At 46.5% G+C, this 22,472-nt stretch overlaps 1 protein-coding gene across 1 annotated transcript in view; it reads right to left on the bottom strand.

The window, feature by feature from the left end:
- Window positions 1-1,451: 1,451 nt before the first annotated feature.
- WBP1L (WW domain binding protein 1 like) overlaps window positions 1,452-22,472 on the bottom strand; it is a 59,632-nt gene continuing 38,611 nt past the window's right edge. The window contains exons 2-4 of the mRNA XM_068961405.1: window positions 14,729-14,831; window positions 6,426-6,587; window positions 1,452-5,111 (exon numbers count right to left, since the gene is read on the bottom strand). Of these exons, the coding sequence (XP_068817506.1) occupies window positions 4,357-5,111; window positions 6,426-6,587; window positions 14,729-14,831 (1,020 nt within the window). The 3' untranslated portion in view covers window positions 1,452-4,356. The remainder of the gene's footprint in view (window positions 5,112-6,425; window positions 6,588-14,728; window positions 14,832-22,472) is intronic.

Below are 22,472 nucleotides of genomic sequence, written 5' to 3'. Positions count from 1 at the left end.
CTTTCAGGAACGGGTATGGTCCCCACCTGAACTTGGTCACCAGGGGTGGTAGACAGCAAATGCTGCACCTCATTTGAGAAATCAGGATCTCAGTGACTCAGGAGCCGGGGGTGCTGTGTGAGGGTCGCTAATGACCTGGGCAGTAAGAGCACACGAACAGCCTCTGGTATGCACCCTGCAATAGCTGTACCATTATGTTTTCACGCCATTCAGACCTTAGCTTAAAAGCTAAGAACGATATGCTCTGCCACTTCCTTCCTGTGCCTTCAGAATGTAACTGTCCCTAGATGCTAAATGGCTCCCCTGGGGTTACCTAGAGGAGCCCAGCAGTTTAGAAGGAACTAGGCGGCAACCATCCCACCAGAGTCACTGAAGGGCCAGGGTAGCATCCTCTGGCCCAGGGTCAGATGGGGTCGGGAGCATGGGCTTTACTGGACTCTCAGAAACCACACGGCTGAGTGCTGGGCAAACCCAGGGGCTAGAGAAGACAACGCTCTCTGCCAGCATATCCTACTGGCCCATCACCCCACCTGGGGAGGCAAGGCCTCAAGGGAGGGTTCTGTGGGTACTCATCATCCTGCTTTGCCCACCTGCATGTGGCCCAGAGAAGTCTCGCTGGGTCGGGGTGTTCCTCCCATCTGGGTAGAGGCAGAAGCTGTTCCTTCCCAGTCCTGGAGAAGGGACTTTAATACCACTGACTCAAAGTGCTAAGAGGACAGTCTTAGGCAGAGGGGAAAGTGACAGTAAGTCTGAAGGAAGGCTCATGGGCCCATGATGGCAGATGTCAGCACACCAGTGGCTCCCAGCCACCTGAAAATCAGTCCTCTGGTCCCTGCCTGGAAGGCAAGCCCTACACTACCCACCATGCTCCTCAAGCTTCTCTGAACCTGTAGTGCCCACTTCCTCTCAACCGCCCTCACATTGCTGGTTAGCTATTTCACATGAGTTTGCTTCGTCCTCTCCACTGTAACTGAACTTTCAGAAAGAGGGGCCTTGTCTTACACATTTCTTTCACATTCTCCCCAGGACCCAGCACAGTGCTGAGCACAAAATAGGGGCTCCATGTTGCATTTTTGTGTGTATTAAATTCCGAGGCCAAGCACCCACCCACAACTCTACTGTACCAATACAAGAGTTCCCCAGAAGGGCTCGCTTCCTTTAAATGTCTTAGCTACGGAGTCTCTAACAAAATGTGTTTTTGCTTTTGGAGGGGTTTGCTTTTAACCTGTTTGTGGGACTTTATGAAGAACTCAGAAATATCCTCTTGGCAGAGCAAGCGGTTTGAGGGGAAGTCCTCAGGACAGAAAGTGCCCTCAGCACAAGTGCCTGTCCTGGCGGCTGTGATGTCTCTTAGCCTCTATGTGGAGAAGGTGAGGAATCTCAAGGGGAGGAGGGAAAAGGAACAAGCATTGCAAGGAAAAAGCATAATCAGGTTTTGGGGATGGATTTTATTTGGGCTTCTCACAGTGGTTAGAGCCACTCTGTCTTCAGAACAATCACAGCACAGGAAATGTGTCACCAAGACTGCCCAGAAAAGTCTGACCAGCTGAATCTTATTGCTTAAAATACACATATTCACAATAACTGACAAAGGGTGATGTGCCTCACACAGGAATGTGTTAGCAATTGCAAATCTTCCGACTGTAGCACCAAACCCTTGACCCATCCCTTTCTTCTCATTTGCCTGGAACACCAGGCTCCCTCAAATCTTCCCGGCCCCTCAAGGGTCCTTCAGCTCCCTACTCCCGTGCTTCCATGTGCAGGGCAGCCTCATGTAGCAGGGGCCAGGCAGTGACACTGGACTCGAGTCCAGCTCCACCCGCCGCATTTTCGTTTTCTTCTCATGCCTTTAGGGTCAGACACTGCAGTGAAGCCAACAGTAAACCTGCAGACCAGTTCCCCACTCTGACTGGAGAAGGAATCTTCAGAGGGCCAGAATCCACCCCTTTAACCAGTTAACTCAAACAGGGTTCATTTTGGTAAAACTTGATAGCCTTTGAGACACTTCAGTGAGTTGTGTGGGATTAAAAAAAAAGGCGTCAGGAAAGGCATCTGAGGGGGGCTGCAGGCACACTCCTGCCTGCTCTGGCCACACATCAGCCATGTGCTGGACCCTCAGCAGAGGGAGGTAAGCCCTAGGGCACTGTGGTGGCCATCAAAGCCTCCTGGCAATTCTGGGTAGGGCCGATGCCTGGGCCAAAGCCAGTCTGAGCTGGACCGTGAAGATCCAGTCAAGCTTCTGTCTGAGGTTCCACCTTGGCCCTCTGTTCCGAGGGGGTTGGGACCCTCCTGGGGGCCGATGCCGAGGGCTGGGAGCAGCTGGGGAAAGCGGACAGGTTCAGAGCGCTTTCCGCTTACAGGGAACAGGACACAGGCCTCCGCGTGTCCATGGAGCAATGTGCAAATTGCAGTGAGGGGTAGAGTAAAACCTCTACTTGGAGCACAGTATCTCTGGCAAACGTGGGGACTGCCGTCAACAGCACTGCTGACACCCAAGTGCACAGTCAGACATTTGCTCAGTAAACAGTAAATGCGTAAAATAAATTACCTTGAGAGGGCCGCGCCTGCTCCGAACGCATGGGTAATGTGAACAGAGTGGCTGCCGCTCAAAGTATATTCACAGGAAAACAGGGCTGGGGGCTCACACACAATGGACAGACACACAGGTTACTGGAAAAGTCATCGTATACAGACTGCACTTGTTCAACATGGATTTTGGTTTTGTGGACTCCAAATGCAGACACTTGTTCACCTCACAGCCTCAGCTTTGTCTATTTTGTGTGTATGTGTTTATATACATATACATATATATACACATACACATAGATACGTGTGTATTCATATATATACAGATATATGCCTTCCTTTCTTAACCAAAACATCAATGCCTACTCTGAATATCATTATTCAAGAGTCGGGGAAGAACCAAGCTCTTCATGTGAACAGGGCTGGGCAGGGAATGTTAGTTTCGGCAGTTTGCTTTCTCCATTCAGATTATTCCTATCAAAACTCACCTGGTTTCTGAAGCAAAACTACAGGAATTAAGGATCCTGTGGTCCTTCAGAAGGGCTGCCTACACCCTCCTATATGGGCCACTGAGACTCTCTACATAGGCTACAAAAATTAGATACCCCACTCAAGGGGTGCTGCGGAGCAGGCAAAGGGCATGAAAACCACAGATAACCAAGGCATTTTTTTCCAAGTGGTCAGTTTGAAAAAACAAACAAATAAACAAAACAACTTAATTCAGAATCAAGAGAAAATACTGTGTGAGAGCCAGACTGTGGGCCTGCCCTTTCTCAGGACCCACAGCCTCATTTGTTCGTCGAGAACAGTGAGATGTGCAGGCCCATAGACGTGTGTCTGGGACGGGGGGAGGGCACTGGTCACCCATGGGTGCAGATCAAAGGGCAGAGACAATGGGAAGTTGCACCTCCGTCCGCTGCCACACTGCAGGGCCTCCTGCTCATCCACAGGAGTTCCAGAGACAGCCCCCACCCAAGCCTGCACATTATGTATCTCCTGGCTCAACTATAGCCAGGCTCTTTGAAGGCCAAGTTGAGAAAAAGACATAAACTTCCCTTTTCCATAACAGAATTCTTGCCTGCCCATTGGTCAAGTTCTTGTTTTCAGCTTGCTTTTGTTGTTGTTTTTTTCTTTAAAAAACAAAACAAAACAAAAGGCAGGTATATAATCTTCCAGCCTGGAACCAGCCTGCAGCCAGCCAGATCCTGCTGAAAAGGGAGGGGCCCCTCCAGGACACCCTGGCACCGTGAGCTCGTCACCTGGAATTTGAGAGCACAAGTCCCTCACCAACCCACCACACAACTGCCAGTCAACTCTCCTCCCCACCACAGCAGAACACAATTCTGGCTCCACAGATGCTGGCAGCAAGGGGCGACAATCCCTGGGCCTCTGTGAGCTTCCTTCTTCATCCAGGGCTGAGACTAGCCACCTCCTCTGGACAGAGATGCAGCGAGGTTCTCATAAACTAACACCGGAAAGCACATCCATTCCATCACCAAGAGTCACCTCAGGGCACGGTCTCATTCCCTCCTTGGGGGCTTCTGAACACACATCTCCCTGACCCAAGCAGGTAGTGAGATGTGACTTTAAAAGAGGTAAAGGGGAATGGGGTGGGTATGAGGAATGAGTCATAGGATAACTTCTCAGCCCTCCACGGCACCGTGCTTCTGTAGGGGGCAAGCCACCCACACCCCAAACTGTACCTGGAGATGCAGGAAAATGCAGGAGCAGGGGGTGCGGGGAAAGGAACACAGTTACTTAATGCTTCTCGCATGGTTTTCCCCTACCCTGGTTGCATCGCCAAGTTCTCAGGTATACCCAGGACCTGCTCTAGCTGGGGGAGCTGCTACTCTGGGAGTTTGGGGAGTCCTGCTCGTTGATGGTGTTCAGCAGTAGGCAGGCAGGCGGCCTTGGCAGGTGTGGATGCCCGGGCTCCCGGGCCTGCTCCTCGGAGGGCTGGCAGAGACCTTCCTCCTCGTCGCCAGGTGGCCGCACGTTGCAGCTGTCGCAGAAGTCCAGGGGCCCGTCCAGAGCATCGTCGATGAGCGCATTGAACTCTTTGAGGTCATCGTCATGGTGGCCCCGGTTGCACACACACACCTCGATGCCTGAGTCACCCGTGAAGCGGCGGTGTCTGCCGGGTGTCTTGTCTTTGTTGTCAGGGAGGCCACTGCCCTGCTCGGAGCTGTACTCTTTCAGAAGCTCCTCCTTACATTCGGAATCCTTGTCCAGGAAGGCCGTGGGGTCCACCTCCCCCAGGCCAGCCACAGAGCCGCTGGGCTCCATGCCAGAGGTTTTGGTGGCTGCTGGGTCTGCTGGCACGTCAGAGGGCTCAGGGTCAGTGACGCTTGGGGGTCGCGTGCTACTTCTGCTGGGCCCGGACAAGGGGCTGCTCTGAGGCCCCTGGGAGCCCCTGGTGGGGTCGGTGCCTGGGGGGCTGCTGCCTGCAGAGCCACACTGTGCAGGCAGCTGCTGCTGCTGCTGCTGCTGCTGCTGGAGCTGGAAGGCACTGTATGGTGGGGGAGGAGTTGGAGGTCGGTTCACCACTTCCTCATAAGGAGGTAGTAAATAGTTTGGCAAAAACCCTAAAATGGGGAGGTAGGGAGGAGAAATTACTGCACTGGCAACTGTTACAGGACAGACTGCAGGCTCACACTAAACAGGTATCTCATCCCACCTGCAGCATACCCAGTAAGTGACAACTCTCAGGTGCAGGCAGGACAAAGGGCCGTGAGCGACTTTGCAGAGAAAGAGGGACAGACTAAGAGTAACCTGTGTTAGCTTCTTGAAATCTGAGAGCTCCTAAAGCTGTTTCACAGGCAAGGACTTTTGCTCATCTGGAGTTAAAGAAGAGGTTCAGCAAATGTGGTGAACGGTCAAGAGAGTTCTGTCTGGAAGGGACCTGTTTCTACATGCACCCGGGTCTCATGTTTCTGGCTCAGATTGTGTCTGCCATCTGTATCCCATAGGCCTTGGGGTTAGGGGCCCTAACTTAAAACATCCTGACACTTCTTTCTCCCACTTTGCACCCACTTCCCCGATTTTCCAGATGTTTATCATGAAGAGAGCCTTTCTCTGGGAGGCTGGAAATCTGTGTTGCCTCTCACCCTGGTACGGCTGGAAAGACACAGTAAACCTCATCCTGCTTCAGACCAATAGCAGGTGGCTTACCAATGCAGGATGAGGGACCTGTCATCAAGGCTTATTAGGAATATGGCAGGTGAGTAATCTTCTGTTTTGAGACACAGATGATCTAATTATAACAGTGATTGCTAGCATTTATTGAGCACTTACTATACACCGGCCACTGTGCTAAGCACTTAATTCTTCTAGATGAGGAATTCTAAATTCACAACTATTTTATTCTGTGGAACACACTGCAGAATGCCTTTGGACAGGCTGTACCACTGGGCCTCCACCAATCCTTTGAGAGATCAGTGGAAGGAACCCCAGGGAAGTCAGGTGAGTGTGCCCTTCAGTGAATCATTGAGTTTCTTGGTTCTCAGGAAATCCCAATATCACCTCCCATTCCTGCCCTTTTTATGGCAGCCTCTGCTTAGGCATATCACATGGCAGGAAGCAAAATGGAGAGATTTCAAGCCCACTGACCTCAAAATCTCAATTCATTCACATCATACACCATTCAACAACATGCCTAACAAAAATCTAAAGGAGCAGAGATGCAGTGAGAACCCAGCCAGTGTGGAATGGAGCAGCCCAGGGGCTACATCCACAGCCCTGGCCTCTCCGTGCTCAAGGTGCACACCCTCTTGTTCCCACTTCTGAGACCCTGCTTTAGGCACAAAGAGGCCAAGCCCTGAGGCCCACAGGCTATGTGTCATACCCCCCACCCTCCCGCTCCCTCTGACAGTGGGTTTGGTGGCTTCTGGAGTACGTACTGAAATAAAATGGCAGCGCTGAGTAATTATGGGCTTCCCGGTAGGCGATCAGGTTGATTTCATGCTGCCGCTGCTGGGCCTGAAGTCGATGCTTGGCTCGGCGGTGGTGGCAGACACAGCAGCAGCTCAGGATGATGATGATGGTCCACACGAGCCAGAACCCTGGGAGGGAAGGAAAGACAGAGAGGGGCAGGCACACCGTGAATGCCAGTGGGACACCAGCTGGAGGGGCTGCTCACTGCACAGGGCGACTCTGGGACGGTGCGCACCTAGCCGAAGCTAGTACTGCTGAGCCTTGCCCGGCAGTTGCATTCAGAACCTGTATTCAATTTTCATAAATGTTTGTACCAGAGTGAAAGATATGTGGGATGGAAGAGGGCAAGAATGTTAAGAAAAGTGACCCTAAAAGAGGTTACTCACTCCGGGGTGCCTCCAGGCTCTTGGGAGGGGGGAGGAGTGCTGAGGTGTTCGTCTAGCACCCCAGGTTCTCCTATATTTTTGGTCTGGTGGGCATTAAGTATGCTTACCTTTCAGGACAATGTGCCCTTCCTCTCTTAAGAGATCTGAGAAAATGCTTCAGCCTCTCTTGGTGCCCATCTCCCCTCCCCAGCCCTGGCCCACAAGGATGGCTCCCAGGCTCCCCACCAAGAATGAAGAGCCCCTCAGAATCCCCACAACTCAGCAGAAAGCAGTTGCAGAGGACCCCGGAGGGACTGCCTGATAAAAGTTTTTTCCTCTACCACTTTGCCTCCATCATACAGGAGTCACGGAAGTTAGAAGTGGAAAAATTCTAATTGCCTCAGCCCATTACTTCCCTGGAGAGTATAAACAACTTCCTCTGCTCTTGACATGAGCTGGTACAATTCCATCTCACATCATCACTAACAATCCACTCCCCTACCTCGCTTTGCCTGCAGCTGGCTTAGACTGGGAAGCATCAGTGGTCTCCCTTTCTTCCTCCTGGCTCCAGAGAGGAGTAGAGGAGCAGGGGAGAAGCCCATAGCTCTCCTTTCCCCAGGTGGACTGTTTCTTCTCATTTCCCACTGATGTTCTCTTTGATCATATTTAGAGAATCCTGGCAAACCCTAATATAAGAACCCCTCTCCAATCTTCACATGTATACAGAAAAGGCTTCTAATTTGTTTAATAAATGAGGAATTTTGCTTTAAAAAATAAATGCAGATTAGAGGGGAAAAAAAGATTGGAAATAAAAACACAAAAATAGTGACATCTTTAAGTTGTGGGATTATGAGAAGAAATTTTATCCCAATTTTTATTTTCTTCTTTCAAATTATAAAACTAGAAACAAAGTAAGTTAAAACTTAAAAATATCTGTGACTAATTTTTATTTTTTCTGGCTTAAAAAAAATGAATACATTTCTGAATAGGCTTAAAAATTCCTCTGGGAATGTCTTCATACAATGAAATGATATGAATCATTTAAAAAATTATCCACAGAATACTATTTTTTACATAATAAGATGTTTCAAATACTAAATAGAAAAAAAAGCAATTACAAAACAGCATAAAATATAACCCCAACTTTTGCTTAAAAAAAGTATAAATATCCAGAGGGATGATAAGGAAGTTAATCATGAGATTATTCCTGGACAACAGGATTTTCTGTTACCAGTTCTTACTTTTTGCTTATCTGCAATTCCTGCATTTTCTAAGATGAACGTGTACTTCTTTGGGAAAAAAATACTTTTTCTCAATTAAATCTGAGGAGTAATTTTAAGGTGAGTTTTTATTAAATGAGACTAGATTATTTTTCATTTGCTATTTCTGAGGAACTTCAATTTTTTCCATTATAAATGTTACATATTATTTTTAATCATCTGCTCTGTAACTATAAGTTTGTGTTTAGAACATGTTAAGTATTTCTATAACTCTTATCAGAATGAATATTAAAAAAAAAAAAAAAGCTTCTCTCTCTTGGTAAACAATTACAAATGAATAAATCCCTGATTTTTTTCTCCTTTTTGTACCAGAACACAATAAATTGAAAGAGCCCATTGAAATCTAGGGTGTGGCCTCTGGCAACACCCAGGGTGTTTCTGTCTGCCCCCCAGGGGTGTCCTCTCTCAGTCTACCCACAGAGCCACCCCTACAGGGTAAGACAGGGCAGCAGTACTGCCTTCCAGCCCTGGCAGGCTGGCAACACCACTTGCTGCACCTTGCTGCTTTTAGCACATGTCACAGTTCAACAGAAACTTCTGCTGAGGTCTGGTGACAGAACAGGCGGAGGACAATGAGGAGAGGATCTTTTCCCCTTTTCCCATCAGCAGACAGAAAAACCCCATTCCTAACCAGAGAACACAGAAGTTAAGTTTAAGTCCGAAGTCTCCCTCGTGGTCCTTCCCAGAGTCACAGCAGACATTTGCTTAATCTAACTTAAACACTTTCCTCCTTTCAATACTGGTTGACCGGAGACTGGATACTGTTAGTGGAGCCCTCAGGGAGGGGTTTTGAGGCCAGAAAGGAGCTCTGGGAGTGAACTGGCTTCCCACTGCTGCCCTGTAACATCTCCTGCCTCTACGGTCCGGTCAGCTCCCAGCCTTGCAGGGTTAGGTCACACCCAAGGGAGGCGGCATAAGCAAGCAAAATGCACTCTGCTGAAGAGCCTTTCTCTGAGAACATTTTAGAAAAAGAAAGAAAGAAAGTGAAGTTGCTCAGTCGTGTCTGACTCTTTGTGACCCTGTGGACTGTAGCCTACCAGGTTCCTCCGTCCATTGGATTCTCCAGGCAAGAGTATTAGAGTGAGTTGCCATTTCCTTCTTCAGGGGATCTTCCCAATCCAGGGATTGAACCCAGGTCTCCCACATTGCAGGTAGACGCTTTACCCTCTGAGCCACCAGGGAATATTTTAGAGTCAAGTCTAAAAGATTCTGGGCTAACCACTTTTTTATATTACCTACATTAACTTGCCCAGCATCATATCACAATCCTTTATGCTTCTGTGTTACCTGATAATTTTAAAAGTACATTATCCCATGAGATAATCAGCACCTAACTCTACTTTTTACCTCCTGTCACTTTTCCAATTGCTTCTTACCTAAAGGTAAATTAACTTGAAACCTTAATGCTGCACTATATATGATCTAAGGCAAAACTTCTTAGCTATTACAGCAGAGATTTTTTTCATGGTTTTCATGATGGCCAAATATTTCTGGTTCTCCCCCTTCTTGGCATGTGGGTAGGCTTGAATTTCCTGGCCCCATTATGATTAGGTGACATTTTGGGGCTACTTCTAACTAACAAATTGAGACTGGAAGTGACAGATGTCACTAAGAGGCCAGAACATTTCTTGCTAATGTGAGACCTTCCGTTAGATTCCCTTCTGCTATAGCAAGTCATAACATTCTAGACTGACTTCAGGGTCAGTCTGGCCCCAGAGGGTAAAGAAGTAGGAACAAAGCTCCCGTCCAATCTGCGATGGACAGAGTGTGAGCAATAAACCTGTTGTTTTAGGACCTCCAGGAGTTTGGACTTGTTTATTACGGAGCATAACCTCTAGCCGATCCAGACTGATCCTTTATAGGCTCTTCTGGAAGAGAAGATTGCAAATGTTCATCAGATTCTAAGAGAATCCTTGTTCCAGAAAAAGCCTAAGTTCCACTGAACTAGAAGTATAATAGAAAAAGAGGTCTTGTCTTTTTTATTTTTTTTAAAGGAAAAATGAGGCAGGGTGGAAGGAGATTGGGGGAAGAAATGAGACAAGTAGAGGCATTTGTAACCCTTTGGCAAAGGGTTACCTTACTGCAGTCATATCTAACAGCACCAGAAAACTCGTATGTCTACTGAAATTCCATCAGTTGCTTCTTTTCTTGTGGTAGCATGGGTAGAAAAACTCTCCCTACTATGTACCATTTGTATGATATTATATAAAGTCTCAAACTGAGTTCCAATTTCTGCATTTCTAATACAGTATCACAAAGTGACAGTATGGATCAAAACTAGGGGAAAACTTATGTGGGAGCAGAAGGGGCCAAGTGGAGTAATGGGGCATTAGCACAGGTCCAGAAAAGCCCCCTAAGGACTGGTCCCACTTGATGGAGTTAATGTGGGAAGACAGAAGGCATTCTTGTCTGGCCCTCACACAACAGATCCTACAGGATTCTAGTCAAAGCCACGTCCCCACATCTTTAAAAGGGGGACCATCTAGACTAGTCCCTATGGAGCTGTGCAAACTTTTGATCTTTTCACTAGTTTTCACAAACAAGGAGGAAAGTTTTTAAAAGGAAAACCTAAAAGAAAGAGCCATACAGAGAAAGACAGAAGCATGCCCTCCTCCCCAAACACACATCTACCCACAGATTACATTCCCCAATGACCTTTGAAAGCTGTGACCTCACTGTGGGGCACGCTTGTCATGCTAAGCAAAATGGAAAACATGTTTTTAAAAACAATCACAGTCCAATGTAGGAACTGAGTCATGTGCCCCCAGAGTTCACTATAAACTTGGGAAAACACCACTCCCCAACTGGCAGGAAATTCCTCATTAGGAAGCCAAAGTATACTGTCTACTAGCTTTCCTCCTACCCCATAGGATGGTGGGTATCCTCCTTAGCCCTTGACAGCTCTTTCCACTGTGGACAAGGCCTGAATTTGGGAAATGAAGACTTCAGAGGACTTGCAACTTCATCAGAAAGACTGGACAAGTTTCATATTCTAGCTTTGTGACCCTGGTCATTTTGTCTTGACTTCCCTCATCTGTAAAATGGGGAGAATAACAGTTTCTACCTACTTGGTCATTGTGAGGATAATTGAGTTAATGTCCACATGCAGAGTTCTCAAACCTCAACATTCGAGACCCTCCACAATCTGGGCCCACCACCCTCTGGCTTGGCACTTAAGAGTTCTGGAAGGGGGTAGCTTTGTGTGAGGCACACTAACCTCACGACTCAACTACAACTGACTGACTGGTGACTGAACATCCCAGATCCTGAGAAATGGGCTATGCATATCTGGCAGGATTGTCCTTAGAGCAGGCTGAGCTGACATGTGTGCGCTTTACTGGGTGCCCAGCCCACAGCAGAGTTTTATGCACACCAGCACCCTCATTTCCCCTGAGTGAACCCCACGATCCCAGGGAAAAGGTTAACGTGATGCATGCTCTCTTCTTTCCCATGAAGCCTTGACCTATGGTGTTTGGCGTTCCTCTGCCTGAGAAGTCATCTTATCCTTCTCCATGTGTTTAAATCCTATCCACCCTTTCTTTAAGGCCTACTTCAAATGCCACCACCTCCATGCAGCCTGCCTGAATTCTGTCCAGCGAAAGTAAATTCTCCTAGCACATACCCAGTGGTCCTGGCACACACACTCCACTTTCTACTTTGCATTAGTAGTGAGGCATGTTGTATTATTTCCTCTCTCTGCTTAGAGACTCCCTTCTTGATGGCAAGGATTCTGTCTCCCTACACATTTTAACACAGAGGAGGCCACCTCATCCAGCAGAAACTTGGTTAGAATTGCAAACTCTCAGGTCTACCTCAGACCTACTGAATCAAAAACTCTAGGACTTGGGCCCAGAAATCCATGCTTTAATAAGCCCTTCAGGAAACACAGACACTTGACAAAGTCTGAAACCACTGGAATAAGAGTTTGCTGAATAAACGATTGAATGATGATTGAAAGTACAAGAGCCATAAAAACGCATGGGATGATAAGGCCAGGTCTTAAAGCCTCAAACATGGCGGTGGTAAAACAGGACTTTCACTCCTGAACTGATGCAGACCCACTAATGACAATGGCCTATGTTAAGAGAGATTAAAGAGACAGTGGAGAAAGGGTGCTGGTTGAAGTTTAGGTCTCTGTGTGTTTATGATGTGCTTGTGTGTCTGTGCAAAGTGGGCTCTCATGTGTGTGTGTGCCAGTCCTCAGCACACAGGAAAATTTGGCTTAGCGGTGGTATGAGGGTTGATGGAAATGGCATTTATTTTTCCCCGAGGCCTTCCCAGTAGGCAACTATGGTTAAAAAGGTACTTTGTCTGACAAAAACTCTGCCAAGGGTTTCCTGGCTGAGATCTTTTCCTTCCAAAGGAAAAAGAAAAAAGAATAACCCAAAGCCCATTATTTTCAGGCAGAGTTCAGAGGCAATTAGAGAGAATAGGGTTCAAAGTGACCAGAAGCACAGTTCTGATGAGAACTGAAAGGGCTCATTCCTACACTTGACCTCCCTCCTCTTCACATCTGGCCGAGGCCAGGCCCTCAAGGAGAAAAACCAAGAATTCCGGAGAGAGGTGGAACGCTCACTGGGCATCTTCTGACCAAAAAGCCATTTCTGGGCACAAAGAGGAAGTTGGGCTTTTAGTCTCTGTCTCTTGAGAACTTGGCAAGCAACAGCCAAGTTGTACAGGGGTGAATCTTTCCTCCCCGGCCAGACTGGTCTCTGTCTGGCCTCCTTCTTTCCCCAGCTAACCACGACTGGAGAAGTGATTAGCCACTGTGCAGCTCTTCCCCTGGCTTTCCTTAGGCCCGGGGGGTGAAGTGCCTGGTTCCCAGACCACCTGCCTCCCTGACACCTGTGTCTCGCATCTCCCTGTCCCCATCACCCCACCTCCAGCCTTGGCATTAATGACCCAACTCTGGTGGCTACTGAGTCTATTCCGCCAACACCTCAGGAGGCTCTGTCAATCTGAGATGGGGGCCATTAGCAACTCCATCCTTTCTGCAACTGACGCCGCCTGGGCCGGGCCCCAGAAAAACAAACCGCAGTTCAGTGGCTTTTTGGCAGCCCAGCTTTGACTTTTGTTTTAATAAGGGGTGAGAGGGAGAATTTGAACCCTGTGGTTATCTGCGTTTTAAAACATTTAAACAGTCTGTCCACCTGCCTGGCACTTTGTGTTTCTCCAGTGAGTCCCTCAGCCCCACCCCTTCTAAAATAGCACCAACAACTCCAGGTCTGCCTGTGCTGCTGCTGCTGCTTATGTACTTGGAGGACTGATGGGGACATTTTGAACTCTGTCCTCTCCTTGGGAAGGAGTCTGCCCTTAATCACCCCAGAATTCCTCAGAGAGGCAGAAGAGCCAGTCATCAAAAGGGAAGTACGAGGGTGAGGAGACGTCTTTTTTGTAGGAACCACTCCCACTGGCTACAAGATCGTTTGCATCCAGAGGGAGAAGCTTCCCAGCCAAGAGTCTAATTTCCTTTCCATTTTAAACAACAGCTGTTCTAGCTGCTTTCTGACATACACCTGATGTGGGGTGAATGGGGAGATCAGAAAGGAGAAGGGGGAAAAGGGCAGAGGTGGAGGTGATGGCAAGGATGTGAAGCAAGCGGCAAAGGTTGTCTCCACATGGAGGGAGTGATGGGGGCTTATAATTCTCCGGGAAAACAATCTACTGCCCCCTCTATCAACGGACAGCTTGAGAACCACTGTAGTGCTGGTCACCTGGCAACGCTCTGCCCTCAGGACTCTCCCATCCTCCCCCCTTCTTTGTCCAGTATCCCCAGTGTCTCATCTGAGTTTCAGGAAGATCAGAGCACAAAGTGCTTCAGTGAACTCTCTAAGTGTAGGTCACTCCCTGAAGCCCAAGGCAATGTCCCCATCCTTGTACAACTCAAGAAGATGCAAGTGGTCCTGGCCTCCACCGAGCCAGTGACAAGGTGGTGGAGCTGACAACTCAAAATGGCTTTGAGCTAACAGTAACAGATTAGGTGGACTGAGAAGCCTCCAGACACTTCAGTTTGCGATCTGGGGAAGGAACAAAGGGGGCTGAACCTCTATTCCTCCTCTCCAGGAGGGCTCTGTTGGCCATGACCTAAGGAAAGATTATCCCACCGAGAGGGACCCTCAGAAACAGAGGCAGCTCCTTGAGGATCTATGAGGAATTGGGAAGTCCTGGTGTTTTGTTTCTTTTTAAACAAGAAAATGGCATTACAGCTATCCAGAGAGCAGCCCGGCATCCACAGCAGCTTGACTGCTGCAAACCTTTCTTTGCAAAGATTGGGAGGCAGCTGGGCTGGCCCATGAGAGGGCATAAGTTGCTATCACTGTTTGGCACACCCTGAAGAGGGCATCCAAGAGAATCCCACTCAGAAGCTTCTGCAGCAGATCTGCTAACCATGGCCTTTTAGGAGGGGCTCAGACCATATTTTCCAGTCTTTAGCTCATGGTGTCCAAAGAGCACCGAAGCACTCCTCCTCTACAGAAGGATTGCTTCCAGAACCTAGCAGAGTCTGCTCGCCAACACTGCCACCGAGAGAGTAGGAACAAGGCTGACCAGCCTTCAGTTTCCCAATGAGCAGAGGCGGTGAACTGAGATGGCTAGACACCAAGAAATCCCCAGGCAAGGACTTACACCAGAGTTCATAGTAGTAGCTGCAGCACTGAGACTGTCCACAGCAGTGTCCTGTGTCACAGATGTAGCTCTGATTGTTGGTACCCACGCAGGTTTCCTTATCCTAAAAGAAATTCAAAATTTTAGCACATTAAATTATAGCTTTTAAATATCACCTTTCTTCTCATAGGGCTTCCCTGGTGGCTAAGTTGGTAAAGAATCTGCCTACAATGCAGGAGACCTGGGTTCAATCCCTAGGTCAGGAAGATCCCTTGGAGAAGGAAATGGCAACCCACTCCAGTATTTTTGCCTGGAGAATTCCATGCACAGAGGAGCCTGGCGGGCTACAGTCCATGGGGTCACAGAGTCAGACACGACTGAGTGACTAACACTTTCTTCTTATCCTCCTCTTTCTGGTCACCTATCCATCCTCCACCAAACAGTCTGTACCAATATTTACTCCATTGAGAAAAAAAGAAAAACCAAGCAACAACAGCAGATTTAAGAAAAATAATATTAAAGAGGGAAGAAGATTCAGTACACAAAGCCAAGTGGTAAAGAGCAGAGTTCTCAGAGAGAAAAACAGAGCAGAGTCCTCCTTGCTTGATGTCCAAGCTGAAGCACCCCATGTTCTGATGCTAATTTAGCCCATAAGACGGTCATGATTATCCTGTAACTGGCTGTACATTTTAAATAAAACCAGCTTCTCTGTGAAAGTTCCTGGAATAATTAAGGCAGTACGTATTCTAGGATTAGCATCTGGTCAGCCAGTCCATCCTCCCTTTAAAACATATAACCTCCAAGGTTAATTACAGCGTGATTCAAAAGAAGGCTAAAAAACCTGCTACTAAAATTCTTCAGTCTTAAGAATGACTTGCTTAGGTGACCTAATGCAGTTTCTATTTGCTAGACCTTTTTTTTTGCTTATCAGATGATCTCTTAATAATCTTGACTGGATCTAGAATTCACACTGTCCCTTGTCAGGGACAGCTATAGAAAGGGCACTGCTGAGTAACCATCTAGCATTTTGCCAAATTCTATTCACAGCACTGGTGGATGGGAATAGAGGTGGAAGGGTTTATTTTATATTTCACAGTTAAGATATGAAACTTAAATAAACTTCAGTAAGTTTATAAATAAGCTTTATAACTTATTTATAAAAAGTTTATTATTATTTATAAATAAGTTTATAATAAATAAACTTCAGCCTCCAATGTCCTCTGGGCCACAGTACATGAGACCTATTAAGATGTGGCTTTCAACGTTTCTTTATCCAAAAGAAGCAACACAGTCATTGACTGGACACCGTCTCTGTGCCGAACACTGGGCTAGGTATGAGAGACGTGAAGATGAATAAAACACTGTCCCTAACCTCAAGAAGCACAGTTAGGAAGGGAAAAAAACCCTGCTCAGCAAAGAAACTAAAACCACAGTATTGTATTTGCTGCTACTCAGGCTGACCCTGCCCACAGTGTACATCCGGGCGGACATCTGCCAGTGGAAATTCAAGCCACATAGTTGGTTCCTGTTCTCTGGGCCCTGCTCTACTATGCTGTCTACTTGGCCAAGGATATAAACAAAGCAATCCAGAGACTGTCTACAGGGCTAGAGGCTGGGGACCTGAAGCCACAGGGCGAAGACAAAAGAAAGGGCACGGCTAAAACTCAGATCCCTGGCTCAGAGCGTGTTTCCACCACATCCTCAGGTGTTTCCTGGTCTTTAAGAGCCTTACACCCTGGTGCAAAGGGGTTTAGGAAGAAGGAAACGTGGGCAAGATACTTGTTGATTCTGACAACGACAGTTTTGTAACAGCACTGCACACAGAATCCTATTGTTGCCTTCCCACGTCCACCGTAAGTAAAATGGCACACCTGTAAGATGGCTGTCTGCTAGGATGTCTCCTCTGAGGCCTGATGCATGTGGAGAAAACAGATCTGTGCTCAATGCTTTTGCCAGAACACACCTCCTCTGACTTCAGAGCAAAATACTGCTTTCCTAAAGACATGAAAAATTTTCTCCCAAGTTTACCAGTCCCTGAAATGCCATTCTTCTGGCCTGGCTCACAAAAGCACAGTTCAAACTGTCCGCATAGTTTCGAAAAGAGGCTGTGTTGCCTATACTTCAACACATGAAAGAATCCAGTGACACTTCTGCCTCAAAAAAATTTATCAGATGAGGTCCAGGCTTGGAACACAGGGTGGTCAACTGGTCCTCTGTGAAGCAATAAATGGAATGTGTTTGAAATCTAAACATGTGGCATCTTAATGACCTACTGGTGTCAGCTTTTCTCTTGGCTTTCCCATTCACCAAGATAGGAAGCCTGGTATAAACAGAACCCTGCTCTTTTCCCTGTTCTCCTTCCACTTTCCCAAGGAGAGCAGACTGTGGCAGCATCATGTAACTCAGTTTCCCAAATACTTTTTACCTAGGACATCTCATCCCCTGTTCTCCTCTCCCCAAATAGAGTCCCCAAGTTGTCTAGGATGGTCTTGGTTATGGGAACGGTCATTTTCTGCTACAGGAGGAAGGAACGTAGGTGGGCAGTTAAAGAACAGACATAGACTCAGGGACCTTTACAAGGAAGAAATAATGGATTTGGAGAAGTAAATGGCAATCCACTCCAGGACTATTGCCTGGAAAATCCCATGGACAGAGGAGCCTGGTAGGCTACAGTCCATGGGGTCGCAAAGAGTCGGACACGACTGAGCGACTTCACTTCACTTCACTTCAATGATGGATTAAGAGCATAGTGAGATGTGAGCATGATGAGCTCCTCCAGAGAAAGACCTACTGGTAGGAGAAGAAAATTCAGAAGCCCTGGGTTTGGTCCTAGTTCTGCCATTACCGAGGAACAGGACTCTGGGACTCTGAGTCACTCACTCAGTGGCCAAAGAGTTAGTTAAGATGCTCACTCATGTATCCTTCAACCTGAAGAGTCTACCAGCCTACCCACCTCCCATTCCTTTCAGCAGCTGCTGCTGCTAAGAAGCTTCAGTCGTGTCCAACTCTGTGTGACCCCATCGACGGCAGCCACCAGGCTCCCCCGTCCCTGGGATTCTCCAGGCAAGAACACAGGAGTGGGTTGCCATTTCCTTCTCCAATGCATGAAAGTGAAAAGTGAAAGGGAAGTCGCTCAGTCGTGTCCGACTCTTAGAGACCCCATGGACTGCAGCCGACCAGGCTCCTCTGTCCATGGGATTTTCCAGGCAAAAGTACAGGAGTGGGGTGCCTTTTGGCAGTAGCCAATGCAAAAGTCCCTGTAACCTATGTCTCCTCTCAGTCAAAGCAAAGAATAGAGGTATGCAAATGTTGCTTGGTGCTCTTCTACCCTTCCCTGTAGGAGGAAGTCACCCAGAGGACTTTCAGGGATCTCCAGGCAGCTCAAGATCCAAATGGTTAAGATTCAGTCAGATCTGGGTTCAAAGTCTGGTTCTCACACTATGCTTATTAACTGTGGTAACTTCAGTAGTAACTAAACTTCTCTGAGCTCTTAATATCAATGTTATTCTCTGAGTCATTATTGCTGGGCATGAAAGACCATTCAATAACGAGCACTTTGCATTCAATGAGAGACCATTCAATAAAGAGTACTGTGGATTCACTTAGAACTATTTCTCAGAACAGTAAAGCTCACTGCCAATGTGGGCTGCTCCAGACACATAAAGAATAGAAAAAGGAACTGGAGAGAATGCAATGGAAAGTTCAAATATGAAAAATTCTCAGCACTCTTCATAAGTATCCTTTGCTTTTCTTCCAAACATCTCCAAGGTCTATACACAAATTACATTGTTTAGGCTAAGTCTCGAGTGGGAAGTTAATATCCCACCCCTCCCCTCCCCTCCCCAAGGGTGAATGAGAGAATAAACTGTGTCCTTCCTATGGGCAAGAACTCTGTCTCTTTAATCCCCATCCCTAACTCCAAGAATGGGCACAGTGCTGGGCACACAAAGGTTTAGTGAATGAAACAATGGCTATGCAGCCTCCATGAAGGCAGAATGATCTGGGGTGAATAATACTGAGTACCTGCTATGTACTAGGCACTGTTCTAAATTCCTTACAAGAGGATGAAGTGGGTAGTAAAAGAGAACTGAAGTCAAGAGAGGCTAAGTAACTTGCCATGCAGCTAGCTAATTCATCTGACTCCAGAGCCTGAGCTTTTAACTAATAAACTAGAACATCCTTGGTTTAAGTTATACTTCTTCACTTGCTTTTAACACTTCAGATGCCTAAATCAGTTCAGTTCAGTCCAGTCGCTCAGTCGTGTCCGACTCTTTGCGACCCCATGAATCGCAGAACGCCAGGCCTCCCTGTTCATCACCATCTCCCAGAGTTCACTCAGACTCACGTCCATCGAGTCAGTGATGCCATCCAGCCATCTCATCCTCTGTCGTCCCCTTCTCCTCCTGCCCCCAATCCCTCCCAGCATCAGAGTTTTTTCCAATGAGTCAACTCTTCTCATGAGGCGGCCAAAGTACTGGAGTTTCAGCTTTAACATCATTCCTTCCAAAGAAATCCCAGGGCTGATCTCCTTCAGAATGGACTGGTTGGATCTCCTTGCAGTCCAAGGGACCCTCAAGAGTCTTCTCCAGCACCACAGTTCAAAAGCATCAATTCTTCGGCGCTCAGCCTTCTTCACAGTCCAACTCTCACATCCATACATGACCACAGGAAAAACCATAGCCTTGACTAGACGGACCTTAGTCAGCAAAGTAATGTCTCTGCTTTTGAATATGCCTAAATAAATCCACTAAAATCCCCAAATACAATCAACATTTTGTCTTTGATGGAAAAGATAAGGTCCCTGCCCTTAAGGAGCTCTTTGACTTTGGGAACACTTTCTACTTGACAGTGAGGAGGGGCAACATGCTTGGGGCTCCTCCCTTCTTTGCTTGAAAGGTCATTATTTTCACACACAAATTTTCTGCAAAGTAAAATGGTGTTTCATCGCATTGTGGAACATGGGGCCTTCACCTGTTCCTTCAATATTTATTGAGTACCTATGCTGCACCAACACTGAAATAGCAGTGGGGCACAATGGGCAAATAAAAGGTGAAAAGTGGGACTTCCCTGGTGGACAAGTGGTTAAGAATCCACCTCCCAGTGCAGGAGACACGGGTTCAATCCTTGGTCCGAGGATTTCACATGTTGTGGGGCAACTGAGCCCATGCACTATAACTACTGAGTCTATACTCTAGAGTCTATGAGCCACAATTACTGAGCCTGCCTGCTGCAACTACTTAAATCTGAGCACCCTTGAGCCCGTGCTCTGAAACAAGAGAAGCCATTGCAATGAGAAGTCCAGGTACCACTAGAGAGTAGTCCCCACTTGCAACAACTAGAGAAGGCCTGCATGCAGCAATGAAGACCCAGCACAGGCAATAATACATAAATAAAATGTTAAAATAAAATAAAACAAGCTTAAAAATAAATAAATAACAGCCAGAACAGTCATGGTCTTTACCCTCATGGAGCTTAAAGTCTAATGAGATGATAAAGTAATCATACAGATAAAATTGCAAGTAGGAAAGAAAAACACCTCATTTGGTAAGAGTTTACAACAGAAACTAGTTAACTAGAAACTAGTTGAGGAGGTCCAGACAGCTGTGAGGAAGGTAAGCCTGAACTGAGATTGCCAGTTTGGTTAGAAAGTTAGTAACCAAGGAAGACGGGTGGGAAGAACAGAGGAAACAGTACCAGGAAAGTCCTTCAGCTGGAGATGCTTGAAAAAGTAGGTAGCAAGTTAGGTGAGTGGGGGTGAGATGAGATTTGCATTTTAAAGCTACTTCTCAGCAATGTTCCATTTGCACAAACTCCTGGCCCCAAAATACAAGAAATGTAGACTTGTTAAAAAGGAACTTTGCTCTTATGCTGAGGTCTTTCACCTCAGAATAACTGTGGTGATGACCCTCAAAATTCTGATTTGTTATCGGTGTGACTTCTGGTAGCACAGTGACCAGCTGCTCTAAGAAACAGGGCATATATGGTCACCAAACAAAAAGCACAGGCAGGAAGAACCAGTAAGCAAGACCAACACTGAACTGGAAAGAACATTTTTTACAATGGAAAAGGATGAACAGTATGCCTTTGCACATATGCAAAAAATTATCTCATCTTTGGCGGCAGCATAAACTATGGGACTAACATCATTTTCCTTAAGAGTTTCCATGTCTTTGAGTTGCTATTCTTAGCTGAGCCACTGTAAAGGTCAATTTAATCAGTGTAAGAACTTTCAAAATGCCAGCATAAAAAGAGACACTGGGCAATAATAGTTCCCCAGGGATGGTTTTAATTTGCCAATTTATGGAGCTGGAAAACCCTGCTAGCAACTGGCAACAGCATCTTCATGCCCTTAGGAAAGCATTAACATTTAATAGTGAAAAATAGGAAAACTAAAATCCTTCACAAGTTGCTAAATCACAAACGCTAAACCTCTTGGCTGTTGGATACTAGTGAGTTTGGAGTACCATCTCTGGCCTTCTCTACAGGGAAGAGGAATGGTTTCCTAATGGAAACACCCATTTCTAAAACTGAATAACAAATATGTATTGATATCACTTTCTCCACAAGCCAGGCATTGTGTTAGATGCTACAGCTACTGCACTGAGCAAGAGACTCTAGGGGAAAAGATCCTGCTTCTGACGATATAGCTGAGTAGGTAACTTAAAAAATAACATATTATTTCAATTATATAGCTGAAAGCAAGAAAGAACCCCAGGGCCAAAAATGGTGGTGGTGGGGAACTAGAAACTACAGTGATAAATGAGATCAGCTGGTGTTGTTTCCAGTTGCTGTGGAAAGGAGCTGTTTTATTTTCCTGAGTCCACCTAAAACAGGCACTTGGAACTGAGTTCCAATGTAAGGTGAAGACCCTCAAAGAGAGAAAGCAGATTAGAAAAAAGAGCCCACTGACTGGCACACAGCGACAATAAGAAAGGTCTGAATTGAGAGGGAAAAAAGTATCTCTTCTAATAATCTGTAACTACAAGCCTTTCCACAGGCTATTGAGAGCTGAGTGCCGAAGAATTGATGCTTTTGAACTGTGATGTTGGAGAAGACTCTTTTGAGAGTCCCTTGAATTGCAAGGGGATCCAATCAGTCAATCCTAAAGGAAATCAGTCCTTAATATTCATTAGAAGGACTGAAGCTGAAGCTGAAACTCCAATCCTTTGGCCACCTGATGTGAAGAACTGACTCACTGGAAAAGAACCTGATGCTGGAAAAGATTGAAGGCGGGAGAAGGGGATGACATCAGAGGATGAGATGGTTGGATGGCATCACCGATGCAATGGACATGAGTTTAAGCAAACTCCAGGAGCTGGTGATGGACAGGGAAGCCTGGAGTGCTGCAGTCCATGGGGTCGCAAAGAGTCGGACACGATTGAAGGACTGAACTCAATTGAGCTACATAGTCTGAGAATCCCCAGGCCAAAAGTTTAACACAAAAAGTAGTCCCAGAATGAGACATCTGGCAGAAAAATGTAAAATTCTAAAGAGACCTACCCTCAATCACAGCACGAAAGATGCCCACAAATAAAGCTCTCTGTTGAAGATGAGCTCAAGCAAAATGTAAAAACTATGTAAAAATACAAACATTATGTGGGAAATTCAATTAAGAGCAGGGTAAGACTCTCCAAAAAAAAACCTTAACAGAACTATCAGATAAACTGTAATACATATACATATTTCAAATGATTAAAGCCAAGAAGAAAAAATGAAAAACATGAGAAAAGAACATACTAAAAAAGAAACAATGACCAAATGGATT

Source organism: Capricornis sumatraensis, chromosome 23 (assembly GCF_032405125.1).
Source record: "Capricornis sumatraensis isolate serow.1 chromosome 23, serow.2, whole genome shotgun sequence".
Taxonomy (NCBI): Eukaryota; Metazoa; Chordata; class Mammalia; order Artiodactyla; family Bovidae; genus Capricornis; species Capricornis sumatraensis.
The sequence above is the reverse complement of the archived record's forward strand: the minus strand, read 5'-3'. Positions and strand labels throughout refer to the sequence as shown.